Genomic DNA, 23,229 nt, shown 5'->3' on the forward strand with positions numbered 1-23,229 from the left:
TTCCTTGAGCTGAGAATTGATGGATAAGCAGGAATTTGACAGGTAGAGAAGAAGTGGTGTTGGTAGTAGAGATGAGAGGAGAGTAGGGATGTATTTTAGGGTAGTTGTGTGTGTGTGCGTGTGTGTGTGTGTGCGCGCGTGCGTGTGTGTGTATGTGGAGGCAGGGAAGAATGGAACAGATGAGGACAAAAAAACCCTAGCAATTCAGAGGAGGGCTTAGAAGTTTTCCTTTAATTTATACACAATACACAGGGGAAAGAAATGACTTTTGTTAGTATCTAAAATACTCTGTAAAGTTAACAGAGACTATACAACAAATATGAGTAGGTATAAAAATGAATATAGGTTAGGGGCGCCTGGGTGGCTCAGTTGGTTGAGCATCCGACTTTGGCTCAGGTCATGATCTCATGGTCCATGAGTTCAAGTCCTGTGTCGGGCTCTGTGCTGACAGTTCGGACCTCTGAGCCTGGAGCCTGCTTCGGATTCTGTGTCTCCCTCTCTCTCTGCCCCTCCCCTGCTCATGCTCTGTCTCTGTCTCAAAAACAAATAAAAACATTTTTTAAAAATTTTAAGATGAATATAGGTTAATATTTAAGTTTACAGAATTTACAATGAATTAATCCACTAATCTTAGTGTTTAACTTTAAATTTTTGCTTAGGCTTGTTTTTGCTATTATTTTTACTTCTATTATTTCAATATATTGAGGTCCATATAGAAAGTCTATGTCAAGATAACTTCTTTTCTTGATGAAAATAGAAACTGATTTTTACTTTTAAATTTAAAAATTACTTCAGGCCAAAAAAAACTAAAAAACATATTGCCAGCATGCTATAATCACTTTCAAATCAGCTGATGTGCTTTAATAATTTGATTTCCAGTTGAAATGGCATAGTTCATCAAATTATAATTAGGCTAATTACAGTGTTCCATATTAGTGTTTCTTGTTGGTTGAAAAATTGTCATCATGTAATAATGAGCTTTTAGCCATTTATGCCTTTGGGCTGAATGAACTTTTATAGTAGTCTTAAGATATTTAATATTCTTATTATCAGTTTAATGGCCATTGGCTTCTGTCCCTTAATTGGTTATCAGTGTTGCTGAATTTCTGCAGGGATATATATTGAACAAATTATAAGAGATACATTTTATATCCTGTTTCAGATTTCTTATTAATTTCCAACTCAACTGCACTTGGTGAGTTCCCAGTTTGTATGACTTGGGTTTTTGAAATTCATGGACAACTGCTTGGAGCCCAGATCTTAGCCTTCAAGCTTAACTTTAGTTTTGTTAGACGGCAGCTGTGGGTGAATGGAGAGGTTGGATCAGATCAGTGGTTCCTAAACTGGCTGCAGATAAGAATCCCCCAGGGAGGGTGATTCGAGGGTGCTCTGACCCCTCACCCAGAGATTGCAGTTCTATAGGGCTGGAGTAGGTCCTGGACGCTTTTACACATGCTTTCTGGATGACTCTCAAGCAGTCAACTGAGCACTGGAAATTGATGAACTAGTGTTGCATTTGGAAACTTGGGACCTGTGGGCGCTGACCTGTCAGTACAGGGGTTGGGATGCGGTCTGTCCCTGTAAAGAACTTTATTGGAATAGAGTCGGCTCATCACTTATGTATCATCGATGGCTGCTTTCCTGCTACAGTGGCGGAGTTGAGTGCACCTGCCAGAGACCGCACGGCCCACAAAACCAAAAATATTTACAGGCCGACCCTTTACAGAGAAAGTTTGCTTACCCTTTCACTACTGGGTTACAAAATCACTTCGATAGGTGGCAATCAGTATTAAAAAAAAAATAAAACAGAAAATACCAATACTATTTAATGCATGTAAATACGTGCTGTGTTGTTAAATTTGCTATTATATACATGCATGTTTGTAAATGTGTATGTGTGTGTGTGTGTGTGTGTGTGTATATACAGATATCTGTATATACACATACATTTATGCATAATGGGGAATATGTATTTCTAATTGTGGGTAGCCGCCAAAAAAATTTGAAAAAATCAAACTATAATCTGAGGTAGCTTTCATCTGTGGACTTTGAGCTGCCAGCGTGCTTTGGCAACATGGATGTGGGCGGGAGGGAGGAGGGAGTGGGACAGGAGCTACGCAGACAATATGCTTTACCTGACTCACTCTATGCTTCTTGGGGGCTGCTTCCTACTTGGTAAGGCAGTGTCACTCCTTTAAGGAATGGTAGTGCTCAATGTCCGTGTTTGTTCAAAATGTCATTGCTAGAAATAGAACCAACTAAAGTTGTGTGCAGGGTGTGAGGGTGCTCTAATGGGGCAAATACTAAATTTACAGGGTTGTCATAAGGATTAAATGTACATATAGTGCTTCAAACTGAGAGGTGCTATATGGTGCTGGGATGCTACTAGCTTTTATCTGCAGCCTCTCATTCTTACAATTGTACCCACATCCCAGTCGTAAGACTAGCTCCCGAATGTTACCAACCATAGCACTGATTGTCACGTTTTGTGAATGCACTAGTGGCGGTACAGGGACTAAGGGAGACAAACATTGGGGCCAGAGCTAGGGAAGGAAAGATGGGGTTCAAATTCTTGGACTGCTGGGACAATTCTTATTTCTAAAAATAATAATAATACAGAAAAATCTGTATTTAGACTTCCTGGTGAAAATTCTAATTTGCTAGCACTATGCTATGGTCTGCATATTTGTTGGAATCCTAACCCCCAATGCTATTAGGAGGTGGGGACTTTTAGAGGTGATGAGGTCATGAGAGCACATCCCTCATTAATGGAATTAGTACTCTTACAAATGAGACGCCAGAGAGCTCTCTGGACCTTTCTGCCCCATGAGGACACAGAGAGAAGATGGTCTTCTGTGGCCAGAAAGTGGGCTTTTGCCAGACACTGAACTTCCTCGCGCCTCGATCTTGGGATTTCCCGGCCTCCAGAACAGTAAGAAATAAATTTCTGTTGTTTAAAATCCACTCAGTCTATAGCATTTCGTTAGAGCAACCCAAAAGGACAAAGACAGACTATAAACTGTTGGCTGCCAAGATTAGGAAATGGGCTTTCTGATTAATCAAGAATCGTAATTATGTAAACACACTGCTTGTTAAGAAAAGCAGAAACAATTCGTATATAATAAAAGATAATTTGCAATGTAAAGTGTAAGTAATTTAATATGATTCAGAAAGCCCTTTGGAATCAAGCTGTGCCTCAGGGTCGCCATGGAGATGCATAAAAGTTTCGGTTGCTTTTAATGGGATGCTGAATGACAAGCTTTTTCAGAGTTTAAACTCAGGTTCCTTTGTTTCCTAATTTGGTTAGGGCCATGGATATTTTTCATTTATGTATAATCAATTGCAGGATTGATAAAGAGACCCCAAGGTGTTCTGGTCTTCTGATCCGATGCTTGAATCACTTCTGACTCAGTCAACAAATAGATATTGTGCATGACCATGTGCCAAGTACTTTTCCATACACTGGGTCGTACTAGTGACAACATTTTCTTCTCACGAGGAGTTCACGTTCTTGCAGCCTGTGTTTGAACACTTTTCTCAAAAGGGAACACATTCTGTGACACAGCCCAGTGCATCTTTAGACATTGCAGTTTTTCTTGCCAATTTCACTTGCTTCTCACATTTAGAACGAATGCAAAACCAATCCTCTTTGATAGTCCTTCAAAGATTTGAAGACAATTCTTACATCCAACCTCCTATCCTCTTGTATCTACTCCCAATCTCCAACCTTGAAACACCCTCTACGCATTGTCTTCCTCTGTGCTCCCCACATATGTGGTGGCGTATTTTTTTCATCGCATGCCACTCTGTTACAATAACACCTGGGGACAACACCTGCCATGCATTAGGTAACAAGTGCTTGTTGGTGAACTTCAAGGACTCATTGCTATAAGGATAAACTAAACTATATTTTACCATTAAGAATTCCCCCTCCTGGGGCATGTGGGTGGCTCAGCTGGTTAAGCGTCCAACTTTAGCCCAGGTCGTGATCTCATGATTCGTGGGTTCAAGCCCCACGTTGGGCTCTGTGCTGACAGCTCAGAGCCTGGAGCCTGCTTCGGATTCTGGGTCTCCCTCTCTCCCTCTCTGCCCTTCCCCTGCTCATGCTCTTCCTCTGTCTCAAAAATGAGTAACGTTAAAAAAACAAAGAATTCCCCCACCAGATGGATCTTACTAAAAAATAAAAGAACTGAATGAACTATTGTTACATGCAACGGTTTGGATGAAATCTCCACGGAATTGGGCTGGGGGGTGGGGGTGGGTGGGAATAAGTTGTATACTGTATGATTCCATTAATATAAAATGAAATGACAAAATTATAGAAGTGGAGATAGGATGGAGGCAGGAGGGAAGTAGGTGTGGCTATAAAGGGCAGCTTAGGGGATCCTTGTATGGCCTTGGGGTGAAAGAACTGTCCAGCATCTGGACTCTGTCAGTGTCAACAGCCTGGTTGTGATATTGTACTATAGTTGTGCCGGGTGTTATCATAGGGGGGAAATGGGTGAAAGGTACACACCATCTCTCTCTGTACTATTTTGTACAACTGTATGTGAATCTACAATGATCTCACAATAAAAAGTTTAATTAAAAAAATAAGACTTTCTCCCAGAAAGAAAGTAGGCTTCACACATTCTCCAAATGCATTCTTTTTATTTTGAGAAGGACGATCTCAAGGCAGTGCCCTTTGGGAAAGGCATCTCTCATCATCATGTACATCGAGATCAACCATTACTCCCAGCAAAGTACAAAAATACACACATCAGTGACTTCCGTACAATAAATACATAATCATGCATCCCACAATAAAAGGCACGGAAAACTGGTCACTTAGTAGTCATAAAAATTACTAGCTACATTAACAAAGCCACCCAAATTATCTGTATAAGTAACTGTAACAATATATTCCAAAGGTGAAAACACATAAAACATCTTTAAAATAGTATGCAATAAATATCTCAATTGTATATATTTAAAAAATTATGCCATTGTAAACAGCATGTAAACAAACAAAACACATTTCCTTACCATTATTAAAAGTAATTAGAGCCAAAGTTATAACCTCTGCTCTGTCAGGTATATTTCACTGGCAAATGTGCTAAGCAGTTAAAAGTTTCACTCTTTTCTGCAGCAAACAGAGCCCATTGTGTAATAATAAATAGACATGATCTGCATCTTTCAGATACAAGTAAAAGTTTCAAAACAGACTACCAAAATGTAGTAAATTCTTAACTATAAATAATATGGCAAAGGCTAGAGTAAAACTATCTTTTGCAATGTGAGGGACAAAAGGAGCTACACTGTCAGGTTTTCAACATGATAATAAACAGGAGGCAAATAATTATGATTATCTTTATGGGAAGGTAAATTAAGTGTCCAGTCAAGCCTCCTCCTTTTGTGGACCTTTTACAGTATCGAACAAAGAGTAAAATTGTATCAAACTAAAAATTTCTTTTCCTAGAGAACGAAGAAATGGTTGATACTTTATTTATATTGATGGGAAAGAATGACTTCAAAATATGCCTATCAAAAGGTAAAAATACACACACTTAAGGTTTTTCCCATACTTACTGACAATATATTTTTTTTCCTTCTCATAAAGGAACCCTATTGCCTAACCATCAATAAATATGCAGAGAAGTTAATTTTTTATAAGTCAAATATTTTTGCTTTCTTTCATCAATATCAGTGCCTTGTGGCATACAAATACTTGTAGTATATTTACTATATGCTCAGATAAGTATGCTACCTGTTAAATATTATTACTCTCTACTCCCCATTAAAAATTAAAAATAATTGAGGTGGAAATATCAACCCATTAACTTCAAACGGAGTCTTTGAACTATACTAGAAAGCATTACTTTATAATTTTTTTCCTTCTGCTGTGGGTTTACAGCCATACCTCATATATTTTGGTGTATGGCATTAATAGGGATATATGCCTTTCTAAAATGGACTTGAAATTGAATTCATGTTCTAGAAATCTATTAGCCACTTGGACCACACATAGCACCTACAGAGATGGGGTTCTACGGGATTGATGAAACATATACTTGACGAGTGATGGTGAAAAAGTATTTATGGCTGATCTGAAAGTGCAAAAACTGGACATAAAAATGGGATTAATTCTTCATGACGCAAAGTTTGTTTTTTTGGGTGGAATGAGATTATTCTAAAATAACCTGAGGAACATTTGGTTTAAACTGTGTCCCCCCAATTTCTCAGACTATAGAAAATAATTCTGAAGACAGACTATTTTATTGTACAACCAGCATCTAATCAAGTGCCCCGTACAGAGCAGGTGGAAAAATGTCTCTTACATGAGCAAAGGAAGAGGGCATTTAATTTAATTACATGCATTTTTGATTACTATTTAACTTTAGGAATTATTAACTGTAAAGAATTTTTGTGTTGACCTCTATCACGATTTGGGGACATGGCTGAAGTGTTTTATAGAATCAGAAAAGAACAAAACAAACGCTTAGGTAATAGATTTTAGTCTTTATGTTCTAGAAGGGGGGGACAACAGGCACAAACAAGCCATCTTACATTTGCATCATAAAAAATGAAATAATCCTTAGCTATAAATGACCTGAAATCACACCAATTCAGCCTAGATCTCTGGTTGGCTATTACTTTTGAGAAACTTTCACCTTCATTATTAGTTCTGATTCTTTCCCAAATATCCTTCCTTATTTTGTCTAGGTGATCAGTGCATGTGTTTATATAGACTGTAGACACTAAATGTGTCTGCAAAACAGCAAGGTGGTCTTTAGGGCATACGCATGAATTCCAAACAAGAATTTGACAGCGATTTGAAAATTTTGTAAGCCTCGTTTTTAGAAACAAGAATTCAGGTTTGGTCAGATTTGGTAAACACTTCCGACGAAAAACTAACAAATGATTATCCTTTTCGAAACAATCTCTCTTCCTTGATGTTTATCTCCTGTTGGCACGTGTGCCCAGAGTGCACACATGCTCACCTGCTCATGAATACACACATCCCTCATGTGGCTCAGGGAAGTCTAAGCTTGCATTTGTGAAAGTATAAAATTATAGAGAAGTTTGGGTTCCATAGGACCTTCATTCTTTCAAAAACATTTATTGAAGTCTTATTATATGGTAGCTTCACACTGAGACTGTTACAAAGATGGAGAAATTTGGTAGGGGGAGGAAAGGCAGGCGCACACACACACACACACACACATGAAATTACTGAAATGTGATGTTATTTTAACAGAGAAAGTTTCAAGATGCTATGCAACATGAATGAAATACTTAACTTTGGGAAGTCAGGTAGAGCTCCACGGAAAGTTAAATATGAACCGAGTTTTGAATGAGTTGATCTCTAGCAAGTGATTATGCTAAGGCAATAAATTACAAAAGGCCTCTAGAGGAAATGGTGGCTGAGGATGGGAAGAGGCAAAGCCATAGAGACCCTTATCTATCACACTAAGGGGTTAGGTTGCTAGGCTCCAAAAAAAAAAAAAAAAAAAATTGTTGCAAAGGAATGACAAAGAAAATGCATTTCAGAAAGACCACTCCCACTCCGTTCAACCATGTGGAAGATGAACTAGAGGTAGGAAACAATGTACGTAGGAACACCGGTCGCTGAAAAACTACGGCAAAAGCACAGGAGAGAAAAATCACGAAGGTCTGTATCGGCAGAGGGCTGAACTACGGCAATGGAATTATCACTTTACTGCATATAATTAGAAATGGAACATAAAACACCAATGCAACTTTTGAGACGGACAAAAAATGAAATATGCAACTGCATAAATACTGAGAAAACTTTGCTACATGAAACGCTTTTGCAAACACAATCCAAAAACAAGATTGGGGTTAAGCACTTGTTTTGTTCCATATTTTAGTTCAGGAGTTTCTTGGCAGAAGCAGGCAGTCACATCACGTTGCTATGAAAATTATGTCATCTCAAAAGCTTTTTGAAAGCTTTTCAAGTCAAAGAAGGAGAGGAAACAAAAGAACTGTCCAAGTTCGCAATTCATTCATCATTATGTATATTAAAAAATCGTTGCACAACAGATTTGTAAACAGGGTAGGTTCTAACAGAAGTTATAATTAATGTTAATTATACTAGGGCCGTCTGTATATCAGGTCATTGTGAGACACAAATACCCAGAAAAATAATTTCTTCCCGTCACTCTACCAAATCATTCTGGAATTGTTTAGAGACCCGTCGTCATGAAAACTAGGCTGTGTCATTAAGACAGATCCAAATCACATGCAAACGAGTTCTGCTTTGGTCTTTTCTCTATATCATCCAGTTTACAGCCTCTTATAATTTCAACATTTTTAGGGGAAGGGGATGTAACAGGACTTTCAAGTTATCATATTATGCTATATTCAGGACAAACTTTTTAAGTTATCAGTTAGTGACTGAATTCAAATGTTAGGTAAAAATAGAAGGCAATATTCCCTTACCTTCATCGATATTTAATGATTTTAACATGGTTATTTGAATTTTTTCCCCTAAATTGTACTCAGATTTCCATTATGGCAATAATTAAAATAATCTCCAGTTTAGTTTCTTTACAGGAAGTTTTGCAGGACTTTTTGTGAGGGAGTACCATTCCACAGCCAGGAAATGTAGCTAACGATCCATGCTTCAGATCAAACAGCAAGAAAACCATTCAGAATTCATTTAGTACAGAGAGCAAGCGATGTCACAGCATGAAACAAGTAAGTCCCGTATTTCATTTTTGTAACCACTGATTTAAAGTGACATTTTTCTCTTTTGGGTGTTAATCTAAGAAAAGACATGAAGGTCTTAATTAAAAAGAAAAAATCAACCAATCTGCTACTATATAATGGTTGTTTGCGGTGAATGTAGAAAAAACAAAATGAATCTGAATTTCTGAAGATTTTAGAAATGAGAGTTTAGCCTGCCTTTAAATGAATAATATGAACCTGTAGTAAACAGGTGAAAATACCAATCCCCTACTCTGGAGGATTAATGTAACTTCACTTTCATTTCAAATGCAACATCAGGGATATTAATCTGGACTTGTAATCTTCATGCTATAGTTTTGGAAGTCTTTCTTTGTATATCAAATGACAGTGGGAAAGAACTGGTAAATTTAAGGGGCTCCTGAAGGGCTCAGTCGGTTGAGCGTCTGACCGGCTCGGGTCCTGATCTCGCAGCTTGGGAGCTGAAGCCCCTCATCAGGCTCTCTGCTGTCAGAGTGGAGCCTGTTTCAGATGTCTGCCCCTCTCCCACTCACTGTCTCTGTGCTCTCAAAACAAATACACTTAAGAAAAAACAACTGGTAAATTTAAGTATGATTCACACTTACATCATTTCTTCGGTAAAAGAAGAATTACCAAGTACTTATAATTGATCATTTTGAGTGCTATGTCTCATTGGGAAAACTGCAACACCAAAACATACATAGTTTGTAGAAAAGGCATAGTGAGCCAGTGCCAGAGTCAGTTACAGAACCACCTAAATCTAAACCATATATCCATCTGCAGAATCATATAATTCAGCTATTTATAATATTGTAAATTCTAATAATCTTTTGTTGTTTCAAGTAAAAGGAAAATCTATCACTGCTAACAAATCTCAAGGCTTAGCAAGTTCATGAAAATCTCTTCAACTTGTGTGGTATGGTCTGATCCACATTTACAAATATTCAATAGGAACTAGCTAAGTCCTTCTGACTCATTCTCCTTCTGTCAATCACAAAGTTGACAAAGCACAGACATTTGCTTTGTAATAAACACAAATGATGAGGTCATCCAAACTACCTGCCTAAATGACTTCTAAATTGCAACAGTGGGATGAGCTCCCTGAATTCATTGGCTATTTTGGTAACATACAGATACAGTCTCAGACATCATCGGTGTAACTATTTTGGGTTTTGTGGTATTGTGCCTACTAGACATGGAACACATGTTCTGTGTTTCTACCGTACAAGGTGAAAGATATCTATGTTCAAACTATTCATTTCCAAATCTTTGGCAAATATCCAGCTCAAGCTCCATTTTCCTTTATAATGTTTCCATATTTCCATATAATGTTTCTCATATGTTTTCTTCTGCCTTTAATCATTGCTTATACAACAGTAAAATTAATATAAAACTCCGTATCTTTAAAATTATAGTAAATTCTTAATCTCCTACTATTGTTCTTAAATAGTTCACAATTCACCTATTGCTCACACTGTAAAACAATAAAATGGTTGAATTTAGGGCTAGTTAAATTGTTTTCTTTGGTATGCAACATTGCCTCACCTTAAGTCAGAACATGTGATTTTATTCTGGTTGGTAGGTTATGCCCTTATGTTTTCAATTTCTAGCTTTTTAAAGAGTTGAACAGAGAATACTTTTTTAAAACAAAAATAACTCAAAACTCAATTCAAGCCTCACTAACTTAATTGACAGAAACAAATAAAGCATTAACCATCATGGTTACTATTTGTAAAGTAGACAAGAGTCAAATGCAAACACGTGTTTAAAAATATTCACCCTGGAATCTAAAGCTGGCCCCTTGAAGTACGCGGTATTTTTGGGGTTTGAGAATTTCAATGTTCAGTTTAGTGTTATATTGGCATACAATCACAGAGCTCTCTCTCTTTTAAAAGAAAAATGGAAAGTTTATCACAGAAGTTCTGACTTGAAGATAAAATATATATTGGCAAAATCTAGCACAGTGAATCCCTTGGTTACATTAAATTCTTAATATTGGTGATTTTATTTTGGCTTTATGCCTTTTTTCTATATGTATTTTAAATATGCAAATTATTTTTTAACAAAGTCCCTATTACTATTCAGTTACCTATGATGGTAAAAACAAAAAAATACCATTTTTTTAAGAAGGAAAAAAAACTGGGCATCTGTTTGACAGAAATGAGTACTTCAAGTACGTAAGTAAATCGTTAACAGAGCTATTATACCCTAAGCCACAGCAGTAACAAAGAAAAGAGCTAGAATATGCATTTTGTATAAAGATTAAATTTCACAACATAATAAATAAATGCACTGATTTATACAACTTGAGAAAACCTTCTACTGATGATCACAAGTAATACTGTCTTATTATTCAGTTTGTTGATATGAGCACTGCCTCACACAGAGATTCAAAGGTAGAATTCTCACCTCCAAAGCCACAAAATATACAAAGCTGGTTTGTTATTAAATATTTTGTCTGCCAAAATTCCTGCAAACTAAAATACATCTTGGCAGTTTGAATAACCAGCAGGATAATTATTTTGGTATCAAAAGATAAGAAAAATTTTAATATGAAAATTAATAAAACCAGTAAAAGGAGAAACCTGTTGTATAAATAGACATTTTAACACAAAAGTGAGACTTTTATCTCACTTAAGAGGAAGAAACAAATTTGATACAACTTACGTGAAGATTTGAAAATAATTATCATATCTTCCCAGCTCTAGATAAATATATTACTCCAATTTATTAATCATCTTCAATATACAATATATAACTCACAAAACTGGGAATGTTACAATACCAAAACCTTTCACAGCACTAGTTACCAGTTACCAGAACTGTAAGAAATCTTTAGCTACATATCAGCTTAATACTTAGAATATACAAATAGATATGGCTAACCTGTGGTAAACAATAGTGCAAACAGTAAGGAACACAAAATATATTCTTTTTCTTTTTAGCTTGTTTATCTAACTGCATTATCCTACTTCAATAGCATCATCAATGGAATATGAAACTTATCTTAATGCATTTTAAAAGTATCCCTATGTTCTTTTAGGTACGGTTAATTTACTCTTGAAATGCAGTTCCTATGAAATACCCAGGCTATTTATAAATTCCTATACAATGAATAACTTGTAGCTAAAATGAAATATTTTAGGTGGAGTTTTTATAGCTTTTACGTAGTGGCTTGGTTTCTATTTTTCCAACTTAAACTTGGATGTGCATAAGAAATTAAGAGAGAAGATATAAATATATGTAAATAGAAGATATTAGTTACATAAGGGGAATCAATCTGTCCATCTACAGTAGTAATATGGGTCTTTATCTTAAACATTGTTACTGAGTTTAACGAAGTCTCAGTTACTGTTAAAGTTATTTTCCCGAAAATAACAGAAAGAAGTATACAAATAGGTACAGTCCAGCTGTCTTTTATCTCTCTGTTCTCTGTAATGATAAACATTTACAGTTTTTTCTTCTAACAGAAATATCTCAAAACAAAATCTGGAGACAATAACAAAGAGGAACAATAATAAAGGTAAAGAATCCTTTGGGTATTATAAAAACCAATAATCTTTGCCTTTTTAAAGTTTTGCGTGTTTCTTTAAGAAGGCATCCGATTGCAAAGGCATTGTGTTACTCATCTGACACAGAGATTGCTACACAAAAGTCACCTGGGAGATGCCATAGCAGAGACGGGTCCCAGGCCCCATGGCCCTCGGCAAGGGGAAGCCAGAGGGAGAGAGGTGAGGCTACCGAGTGCTGTGGGAACTGCCCAGAGAGGTTATTCCATTGACCAATAGTTAGTATTTGAGGAATCTTCACTTTTCACTCTTTCCAACTGACTTTAAAAGCTTGGTGTTTTAAAACTGCCACTTGTGTTATTATCAAACTCTGAACCCATGGTTTTACCCAACTTGCATCTGAAAAATGCAGGATGAGTTCCTTTGGCAGGAAGAGGGCAGGAGAGATCCTAAATGTCAAGGTTGAGAGAGGTAACATTTAAGGAACTTTAGTGAAAAACTATATCCTTGTAGGATTCACATGTGTAGAACATGAGAGTCCACTGTGTTGTCAGTTCAGTCAGAAATAACAGATAATATACTTTAGAAATGATGTATATATAAGTTTCCGCTGTAATTTTCTAAGTCATAGCTTTGCATGAATATTTTCTTTCTTGATGCCTGTTAAAAATAACTTCTATCAAGACTCAAGTGGTGCCCTCTTTATTCATTAAAATTAGCTAAAGAATCTGTAGCCAGTAATGTTTTGGTAAATGATATCAATATGTAAAAATTATTAAGTGAAGGATTACTGACAATATATCATTGGGAAAGGTCTTATTACAGAATAAAATAATTTGTATTTTGAGGATCAAAATATATCTCAGGTACTATTTTAAGGAATTATTAACTGTCTGAAAATCAAGATAAATTAGCATTAAAAAAAAAAAGTCCAGCAAAACACACCTTCCCAAGAGCTTTAATGACACATCCACTTTACTTGGAATCATTTTGACTCTTTTTTTTTTTTTTTTCCATGCTTACTGGTTCATTTAATGTGTGTGTGCTGTTTGTATCCTGAAGCATGAACTACGTCAACAGGATAATCTGCTGATAAGAGAAAGTGAAATGTATGAGCTGTAGGAGACTGACCTGGTCTTTACTTATCTCCTTACATATTCTTCTGAAATGTTCCCTGTGACTTAAGTTGTGAACAAATGAGAATGTGACATTAGCAAGAAACTGAGCAAACGTAGATTGTTAGTGACTTCAACACGAGGTGGGGAGCTGGAGAGAGGCCAGTTACGCCCGCCAGCCCATCCCCTTTCTATCTTAGCTACCCAAATACAACTCCTGGGTAGGCAGGGTTTATCTAGAACCAGAATTAGGAATAAGCATTCAGAAGAAAACTTAGCAAAGGTGATGAATGAGCTAAAGCTCCTTTCTGGGATTTCTAGGAAGTAGTGGGTTGGGGAGTGAGCTATTCGAGGGCTTTTTGAAGCATTCGGATCCTTAATATCTGGGAGCGATAAAATGTGGCTAGGCCAGTGCTAACCACCACCAAATCTTGTTTACAAAGAAGATTGAAATTCAGTAGGTCTGGAGGGGACCTGAAATTCTGCATTTCTATAAGCTCCCAGGTGGCATGGATGCTGCTGGCCCAGGAACCACGTTTGAGTAGCAATGATCTAGACCAGTGTTGGCCAGTACGATTTTTGCAATGATGGAAATGTTTAACACCTGCACTGTCTATTGTAGTTACTGCGCACCTGAAACGTGGCTGGTGCAATGGAGAAATTAACTTTCTAATTAAATTAATGTAAATTTAAACAGCCACATGTGGCTAGTGCCTATAATACTGGACAGCAAGGGTCTCGACATTCACAGGTCATCTCTTCTCAGCCAGAGCAATCTATATCACGGTCCCGAAATCATCTAACCCATCCGTTCATTTAGATTAGCGAGTTTCCTTTTTTAAAATGTGAACTGTAAAATTAGTTTTCTTTAAATTGTTTTCTTCCTAGCACTTTGTTCAGAGGATCCGCAACAGGCACTCAAGCCGGGAGAGGTGAAAGCAGTCATTCTGTAGTATGGAAGTTGATGAGGAAAGGGTAACAAAGAGTAGTGAGAATCTGAGCAACCGTCACTGCATTGGGCATGTGGGAAATGGGAGGCCAAAAGCTGGCAAGGAAACTCAGAAAGGGAGGTGGAATAACACTGAAGGGAAGAATTGAGTCCTTTGAAATTTTACTTAGGCCTGACCCTGTCCCTTTCCTTCTTGAAAAGCAAGTTTTGGAATGCCTGTCTGGCTCAGTCACCGTAGCATGTGACTCGGTCTCGGGGTTGTGAGTCAAGGCCCATGTTGCGTAGGGAGATTACTTAAAAATAAAATCTTAAAAAAAAAAAAGGCAAGTTCTTCCTCACGGAAATAAGACTTGAAGGAAATGGATGCTGGCTGTGATTCCCCTTCACCTCTCCCAAATTATCCAGGTGTGGGAGAGCATAGCGGGGAGGAACAGTACAGTTACAGCTGACAGTCAAGAGTAGGCTTAAGCTTCTCACCTCAGCTTCTGAATGGATCAGGGTACAGAGGCCACAACTGCACTCCCCTGAGCTGGGATCACCTCCCAGAGAGAAGCTCTTTCTACTTTCTATTTGTAGCTCCATCTACTGTAAGAAGCTGACTCCTCTGTGAGGCTGACAGGGGCCTAAGGAGGCTCTGAGGATACCATCTTGGCAAACAGGTGTGGGCAAAATCTTGTGGGTCCTACACAGCCATGCATAGACAAAGCATACAGGAAAGATTGCTCTAATTTAACGACAAAAAAAAAAAAAAAAAAAGATACTGAAATTGTCATTTTAAAGGATTTTCCTCATCCAAAGCCATCTGCAGGAAAACTCTAGTTAAGAGTCTATTAACTAAGGTTTTACAACATAAAGAGTTATTACCTAAGAGTAAAAAGATCAACATCAGCCAAAAAAAAATTAATCATTTACATCTTACTCTCAAATTCTGAACATGTAATAGCTTAAATCTCTTCTATTGGCAAAGGGGTATTTTGGGTGAGTGAAAATCAACCCAAAATTCATTGGTGAGTCCCACGCCTCTCTGCACCTACATTTCCCTTTTTGGTAGAGCTGGACAGGTATCTGTGACCTCAGCAGAATTCCGAGACTCTGCCATCTCTATTTTAATTTCACAGGGAAGTGCCTGGAAGAGAGCGTGACAACTTGCAGGGGACAAGGGGTGCGGATTATCAAGGGACTGGAAGAGAAGCCCTTTGGTTTCATAGCTGAGGGTAACAATACACTTACTAAGTGAGTGGTTTTTTACTCTTTCATGCTACTTGATATAATTTCCTTTGAAAATTTTCTATTTATTCACAACTTAGACAGGTAGAATATATAGTCAGACATATTTGGTCAGGAACCCATCAGGCTCATTTACTTCTAAGATGTCTTAATTTTGTGATTTTACTAGTAAATATGCAAGGTATAAATAAGAATAAAGTGTCAAATGTTTTAAACTTCTTTGATACAATTAAATTATGTCTGACAATAGTTCATTTTAAGTGCCTTCCCGTTAATATTTCTCATTAAGCATTTGGCAAATAATTGTCTAGAAAATATCAGTGAGAGTACATTTCAAGATTATGTGTGTTAAGCATGAATATACAAACACGGTATATGTGTATAGACACATATATGTGTATATGTGTATGTGTGTGTATTTGTATCTACAGAGCACCTGCTTAGAAGGCTACTTCATGAAAATTGTTACCACTGGGTCAATACCCTGTTTACTTCTCTTATATAGGAGATTTTGAAATATTACAATTAATTTTTGGTACATAACGCCTAAAGAAAGATGGTCTGAGGATATTTTGGTGACTTTTTAACACGTATGCCTTTGGCTTTCAAAGACTTGATAATTGTAATGTTGACTCCTACTGAGCTACACTGAAGTAGAGTGGTTTAGAAACAAGAAAATAATACCTGCCTGATATAAGAATTAGGTGAGATAATAGTAATAATGGTATAAGAATGAGATGAGATAAAAGCCCTTAAGAAAAAATGTAAATCTCTTGTTGGGAAGTTGTGTCAGTAGTCACTCTAGCTAGTGGATAAGTCTGGGTGACCAATCGGCATACGATCAGTATACAAACCCCAGCTGAGACCTTCAGAAAACTGGATGTCAACAGCCCACTATATTATAAATACAAACAGAGTATTGAATAAACACTAAATTAAAACCTAAGATAAGAACAAAATGTGGGAATTTTGGGTTTGGGAAGCTATAACAAGTTTTGTTCGGCAATAGAACACATACTTTTATGAAAATATCCAGAAAATTTTCCTACTGTGCATACCTAGTGTTGATAATAGAGTGACATAAAATTGGCTTGCAAAAAATGTGTATCATTTGTTGATTATGGCACAGACACGTGTTCACAAATTCTCAGATACAGAATATTTATCCAGAATCCCACATCAAAGAACAGAAAAGTGCCTTTAACCAACAAAAAGGTACTGAGGCAGTAATAAATTAAATTACATTAAAACGGACATGGAAGCCAAGTTTTAAGATATTACATGTGACATGCAAGAAAAAGAAAGACAATTCAGGCAGGAATGTCGTGCATTAAGATTTGCATTCATTCATAATATTTGAGGGGTTTTAACCACATTCTATGACCACTGAATGCTAGCAAAGTGAGGCGATACCCATCTAACATTCAAAACACAGCTTAATTTACATCTTAATCTCCTAACCAACTATTTTAAGGAAGAAGCCAATGCCTCCAATAGTGAAACCTAAGAGTTTTAGCCACATATTGTTATGCAGTCACAGAGTAAGAACATTCCATCTGACCAGGTTTAAGGAAAGTAAACATTTCCATCTTTTAGACAATGCAATTGTCTCAGATTCCTCCTACCTTCTTACTTATATGAGCATATTTTAACATGTCAAGTTTGCACAATAAGGAAATGGCTTTGTGGAATGTATTTTTTTGGCACGAAAATATTTTCTAATACCTCAAATCAAAATTTTCACCCACAGCAAAATATCAAGCCACAGAGGTGCTCAGTGGTGCTTACTTTTCTAGGCAGAAGACTACAGAAACAGACAACTGCTTCCAAGAGCTTTGTATTAAGTAGCAATTACTTCCCTTCCAAGGAATAGCACCAATGTGATTACACCTCAGACTGGGGAGTGCTCCTTCCAAGCTCTTTAATTCCCTGGAGAATTCGCTTCATATGGCCCACTTTCGTTATCCCCAGGTCCTGAAAGAAAGAAAGAAAGAAAGAAAGAAAGAAAGAAAGAAAGAGGAAAAAAGGTGGAAAGAGAAAAAGAAAAAAGAAAGAGAAGGAAAAGAAAGAAGTTTATTGACCAGAGAAGACTGAGGTTTAAATATTTCACCAGCAAATAGTACAATTAGCATCCAGTTCATTTAGTTTAGTTTATAATCAATGATTTAGGAAGCAAAAACTATAAAAGTCAATTTATAAAGCAAAAATTGCCAACCAGTAAAAAAAAATCGCAGCCTACACAAACTCTTAAACGTTAACACTATCATAAATTATACACAATACAGTTCTTCAAGAGTCAAAATTGGTTTCTCCTATTCTTCTTCTTTTTAAAACACAGGTCCTTTTGGGATCTCTGAGAAAAGTGGCATGTGACATCAGGGCATCCACAATTAGTCCTAAGGCAACCATGCACATCCTTCCTAAAGTAGTAAACTTAAAAGTAAAGCCTAATCCTAAAGAAAGATATTAGTGGCCACCACCTACATGTGGAATTTAAATGCATTTACAGTTACATTTAGAGTCTTTGATTTGAGTGGTCTATTTAAATATCCTTTCTACTTTGTAATGCAGAAGTATAAAAAAATTACATAAACATAGCTCTCTGTGGGTTGATGCTTTTCCTCAAAACACTCGTGGCTCCTTTGCCTCAGAACTCTCCTTGTTTCTTACAGAACTGTCTTTCTATAAAGAGCCAAGAATTCAATATTTAGCTTTCAGAAGTGGAGGATGGTTCCAGAGTGTGCAGCACACAGCAGGCACCTGGCAAAGAAATACTTGTTGCAGGAAGGAAGGAGATGCACACAAGACAGCCATGATGCTCACTACCTGAAAAACTAAAAGAAAGGGTGAAGGCCTCCAAACCCTGTAATTTCTTTTTTGTTTAATTAGCTTTTATTTTTTTTTTATTAAAAAAATGTTTGTTTAATTTGAGAGAGACAGAGAGAGAGAGAGAGAGAGAGAGAGAGAGAGAGAGACAGAGAGCAAGCAGGGGAGGGGCACAGAGAGAGGGAGAGAGAATCCCAAGCAGGTCCCTCACTGTCAGCACAGAGCCCGATGTGGGGCTTGAACTCATGAGACTTGAGATCATGATGACCTGAGCCGAAATCAAGAGTCGGATGCTAAACCGACTGAGCCAATCAGCCGCCATCACCCACCGCCATAGTTAATTTCAGTGTAATGGGTATGATCAATTTGCTAACAGGTGAAGTCAAACAAATTCTGTATAAAACAGAGGGTTTGGTATATTTGAAAATTAGCAAAAAGATGGCTTCCAAAGTAGCATCGAAAACAGGATTATGAGATACCACAAAATCATGTGTCTGAGAAGATAAAGATTCCAAATATCCATTCTATTTTGTAGGCTAAGAGCATTATTTATTTTTAAGCTTTAAATGAAACAGATCAGAGTATTTGAAGTGCGTGCACACGTGTGCTCTCTCTTCCACACACTTTATGGGCTCTTTGAATTCTATAGCAGTAATGCTACTGACACTTTTTTTTTTTTCTGACAATTTTGAATCTTTCTAGAAAATACTTTTTCTACAGCAAGCACTCTTTTCCAGCCTGAGATCATTTCTAGGTCACGCTTCTACAATATGTAACTGACCCTGAAAAATATTTTCTCATATGACACCGGGTCATTCTTTTTTATTTTTATTTTTTTTAGTGTCTATTTTTGAGAGAGAGAGAGAAAGTCAGAGCATGAGCAGGGGTGGGGCAGAGTGAGAGGGAGACCCAGAATCTGAAGCAGGCTCCAGGCTCTGCACTGTCAGCACAGAGCCCAGTGGAGGGCTCGAACTCACGAACTATGAGATCATGACCTGAGCCGAAGTCGGACACCTAGCCGACTGAGCCACCCAGGTGCCCCAACACTGGGTCATTCATAGCCAGTCTTAAGGAAGTGTGTGCTAAAATAGCAAATTCAAAAGCGAGACCAAAACCTAAAGAAAGATAGCTGCTCCTGCTACCTAACTTTGAGATATAAATGCATTTACAGTTGCATTTCGATTCTTTTATTTGAGTGGGATAAATATTCTTTCTGCTTTGTTAATATAATTATCTGATTAATAAATACACTTAATATTAAATATTTTATTTCAGGCCATATGCACATTGTATTCTTGAGAATAAAAACTTCTCTGGGAGAGGCAGACTCTACTCAGAATTACCAATTTGGTGTAATGAGATGAATGTTTTCCATAGAGTTACACTAACTCCTAGCTGTATTTTCTTTATTTTGAGTTCAATACTCTCATGTCTTCTAGGAGTTAGGCTGTGATAAAGTTATGCCATGACATCTGTTACACCTTTCTTATTTTTTCATATTCTTTATTAGTGGCCTTTTCTTTCTTTGGATGAATAGGCCTGATTTGTCAAAAACATACTTTGTAGACATTCAGTTACCTTTGTAGCCACACATATGCAACTTTCCAAATGGAAAAAAACAAGAACCAACCACACAAACAAAACCACTGCATCTTTACCATTTTCTTTGGTGTCCCTCACTTTTGCCTATTGTCGTCCTGGAGGTGAAATAACATAATCAGTTTATTTGTCTGCTAAAGCACCTTAGAAATATTTTTCCTTTCCCACCTTTGCAGCATCACATTGCTATCTCTAGTCGTCTTGCTAACAAGAAAGTAACACTTGAGCCAAGATCTGAGCAGGAGTTAGCCAGGTGAGGAGGGGTAGTGAGGAGGGGCAGGGCTGGAGTGGGACAGCAGAATAGAGGTTTGGTTTTTGACACGTGAAGACTGACACCCCTGTGTGATAGGCAAGTTTCAAGTAGAGGTGGTGATATAATCCTAGAGCTCTCAAATGAGGTCAGGGCTGGAAATACAACCCTGTGAGCCACTGCCATATTCATGGACCATACCTGAAGCAATGGAAATGGGTAAGATTACCCAGGGAGTAGGTAATCCTTTACCAACATTGGTAGACTTTATGCCAAAAAGTCTGCTCCCTCTTACAGCTACACCCAGAGAGCAAGGGGAGCTCATCTTCTACCTTCATGAAGGCTTTGTCCGACAGTTGGTTCTTTCCGTAAAATTATTTTCCTTTTCTCATTCCCTCAGACCGTGTTTTAGAACCAAGAGTTAAAAAGGACAGTGTCAATACAGATTTCCAAAAGACAAGTTATAAGGGAAAGAATGTAGTTTGTATTAAAAATAAAAACGAAGTAGGGGTGCTTGGGTAGCCAAGTCAGTTAAGTGTCTGACTTCAGCTCAGGTCATGACCTCACGGCCCGTGACTTCGAGCCCCGCGTTGGGCTCTGCGCTGACAGCTCAGAGCCTGGAGCCTGCTTCAGATTCTGTGTCTCCCTCGCTTTCTGCCCCTCCCCACTCATGCTCTGTCTCTGTCTCTCAAAAATGAATAAACATTAAAAAAAATTTAAAAAATAATAAAAACAAAGTAGAACAAAAAGTCCCATGAAAAGCTAAAGAGAAAATTTACTAAAATAATTCTTAACCATTTCCTTTTTACTCTTACTTTTTTCTAGCCAAGTCCTATCACTCTAACTTTGACTTTGCATACGTATGAGCTTTGTTTCTTCATTCTGCAAATATTTGCTTTGCGCACTGTGTATGTGTGTGTCTATTTGTATGCTTATAGGTGCGTATACATATATATAACATACAGAGATATATTTATATATACATACACATACAGTCTTTTCCTTTAATATACGCTTACTCATGGCAAATGAAATGTAAAGAGAGACTGGCATAGTATATCAATCAGTAGCTAGTCAATAAATATTGCTGCCTGCCAAGGATATGAGAAGCTATCCCTAGATACAATGATGCCTTACATTTATTTTTTTGTGCACTCATTCCACATTTTGAAGCCAACCTTTACTCTATGAACTTTAGCACTGTATATTTTGCTTTTTTCCAGATTTGGGACTCTCAACTGTGATAATTAATTAATCTACTTCTTTATTATTATTCTGGTTAAAAACATTTACATATAAATGGTGTCCACTTTTAATGTGCTAAAACTGTATGACTCTGCTTTATAAAATCCTACAGATTACCCATACATTGTTCAAAGATCTCTGCTACCGTATTTATAGATAAAGGCACAACAGTTCACAAATTTGTTAGGGATTTACTGTACCATAATTCCATGAGAATCAGAACCTGGCCTACTGGAAAAGGATCACTCCAAAATATATCAAAGGCTTTGTCATTTTCTTATTACTCAATCTTGGAATTTTAAAATGGCAGCGTTTGGTAAGAAAATATAAGATGACAAAATTCTACTCCCAACCTTAAGAGAGAATACTCTACTTTGGCGCTGGCAGTCTCCACCCGAAAAATCCAAGAGAACCACTGCTTACCGCTAATTAATGATATTCTTTCTGGTCATAAATGACAAAGGGGCTCTAAGCTGCATTCCAGCAAGAGTAAAGCATAATTTTTACTTCATTTACTAAAGAAAATAATACATTTATTGTTGAGCATAATACAATTTTAACAGTAAATCATGGGAAGGGCATTTGAATTTATTGGTCTAGTTGTTCACGTGACTTCTGAAAGGGCAGTCAGAAACACAACAAAATCATAGGACTCTAAGTAGCCACTGCTGTGAGTCCCTTATTTAGTTCCATATATTAGGAAGACTTTGTTACTGGTATTTTGAATTGATTTTTAGTTGTTAACCTTTGGTTAGATTTTTAAGTCGTCTTCAGCAACAATTACCACCTTTCATGCCGACTCAATAAAGTGAGCTGATGGAAACATGAGCCATTTGGAAATATTAGCACAGGAACAGCCATATGAATGGATGCAGAGAAAAATTACTAACTTCATGCTAAGCTTTAGCTACAATAATCAGAGAATGATTTTTGATAGGAAAATACTGCTGACATTCTTGTTTAAAAAGCAGAGGAACTCCAACCACAGGACAATGCATATTAGATTACTGCACATTTGCATAACATAAGCCAAGCTAGAAGCACATAACAAAAGAGGTGCAGGATAAAGGATTCTGTTTTGCCAGGAAATTTTCAAAAGCAGAAGAGTAGCACAAAGGAAATACCTTAAGATCTCGCCTTTCCAGATGCAAAAGTTCAGCCCCTCTGATGTCATGACGGATGAAGATTTCTTTGTACTCTCCCAAACTGAGCAGATCCAGCCAAGCAGCAACTTCCTCTGTGCCCCATTTTTGAACTACCAAAGTTAAGAGCAAAACCCCCTTAATTTCTACATGCTCAATGCATTACAAAGCAAAGGTTGGCCAAAGAAGATGCAAAACAGAGTACAGCGGGCAGTGCTAGCAAAGGGAAAGGTTAAAGGTGTTGTTTCAACAAAACTCCAATTTCGTTGTTCCCCATGCAGGTTACAGACCATCAATCAACACAAAGGTCTGACTAGGCAAAAACATTCACTGCTGGGCACCCAAACTACACAATAGGAATAAAAAATGTATTTCTCATGATTAGGATAAATAGTACAAGATCAAAATAAGCTCTGATGATTTCTTTAAGACCATATATGGCACTAATTTAATTTAATTAGCTACAAACGCTAATTAAAATATGAAATCTGAAACAGGGTACTGAATTTTATACAAACTTCTGTTTTGGTCTTGCTGTCTTCAAGTATCGCCTTTATTGATTCTATTACTATTTATAATTATAATTATTGATAATTACAGCACCAAACGTGTTGTTAGATCATTTTAATGTCCTCTAAATGCCGTCAATGCTACTAAG

The 23,229-nt window shown here is 37.1% G+C and overlaps 1 protein-coding gene across 12 annotated transcripts in view; it reads right to left on the minus strand.

Annotated features, from left to right (window-relative positions):
- Positions 1–4,633: 4,633 nt before the first annotated feature.
- DGKH (diacylglycerol kinase eta) overlaps positions 4,634–23,229 on the minus strand; it is a 191,923-nt gene continuing 173,327 nt past the window's right edge. For 11 of the 12 annotated variants that reach the window (XM_023251911.2, XM_045053524.1, XM_045053521.1 and 8 more), the window contains 2 exons: positions 22,554–22,684; positions 4,634–17,483 (listed from right to left, as the gene is read on the minus strand). In XM_023251911.2, the coding sequence (XP_023107679.1) occupies positions 17,394–17,483; positions 22,554–22,684 (221 nt within the window). In that variant the 3' untranslated portion in view covers positions 4,634–17,393. The remainder of the gene's footprint in view (positions 17,484–22,553; positions 22,685–23,229) is intronic. The other variant, XM_023251910.2, reaches the window with a different exon arrangement.

Source organism: Felis catus, chromosome A1 (assembly GCF_018350175.1).
Source record: "Felis catus isolate Fca126 chromosome A1, F.catus_Fca126_mat1.0, whole genome shotgun sequence".
In the NCBI taxonomy this organism is placed as follows: domain Eukaryota; kingdom Metazoa; phylum Chordata; class Mammalia; order Carnivora; family Felidae; genus Felis; species Felis catus.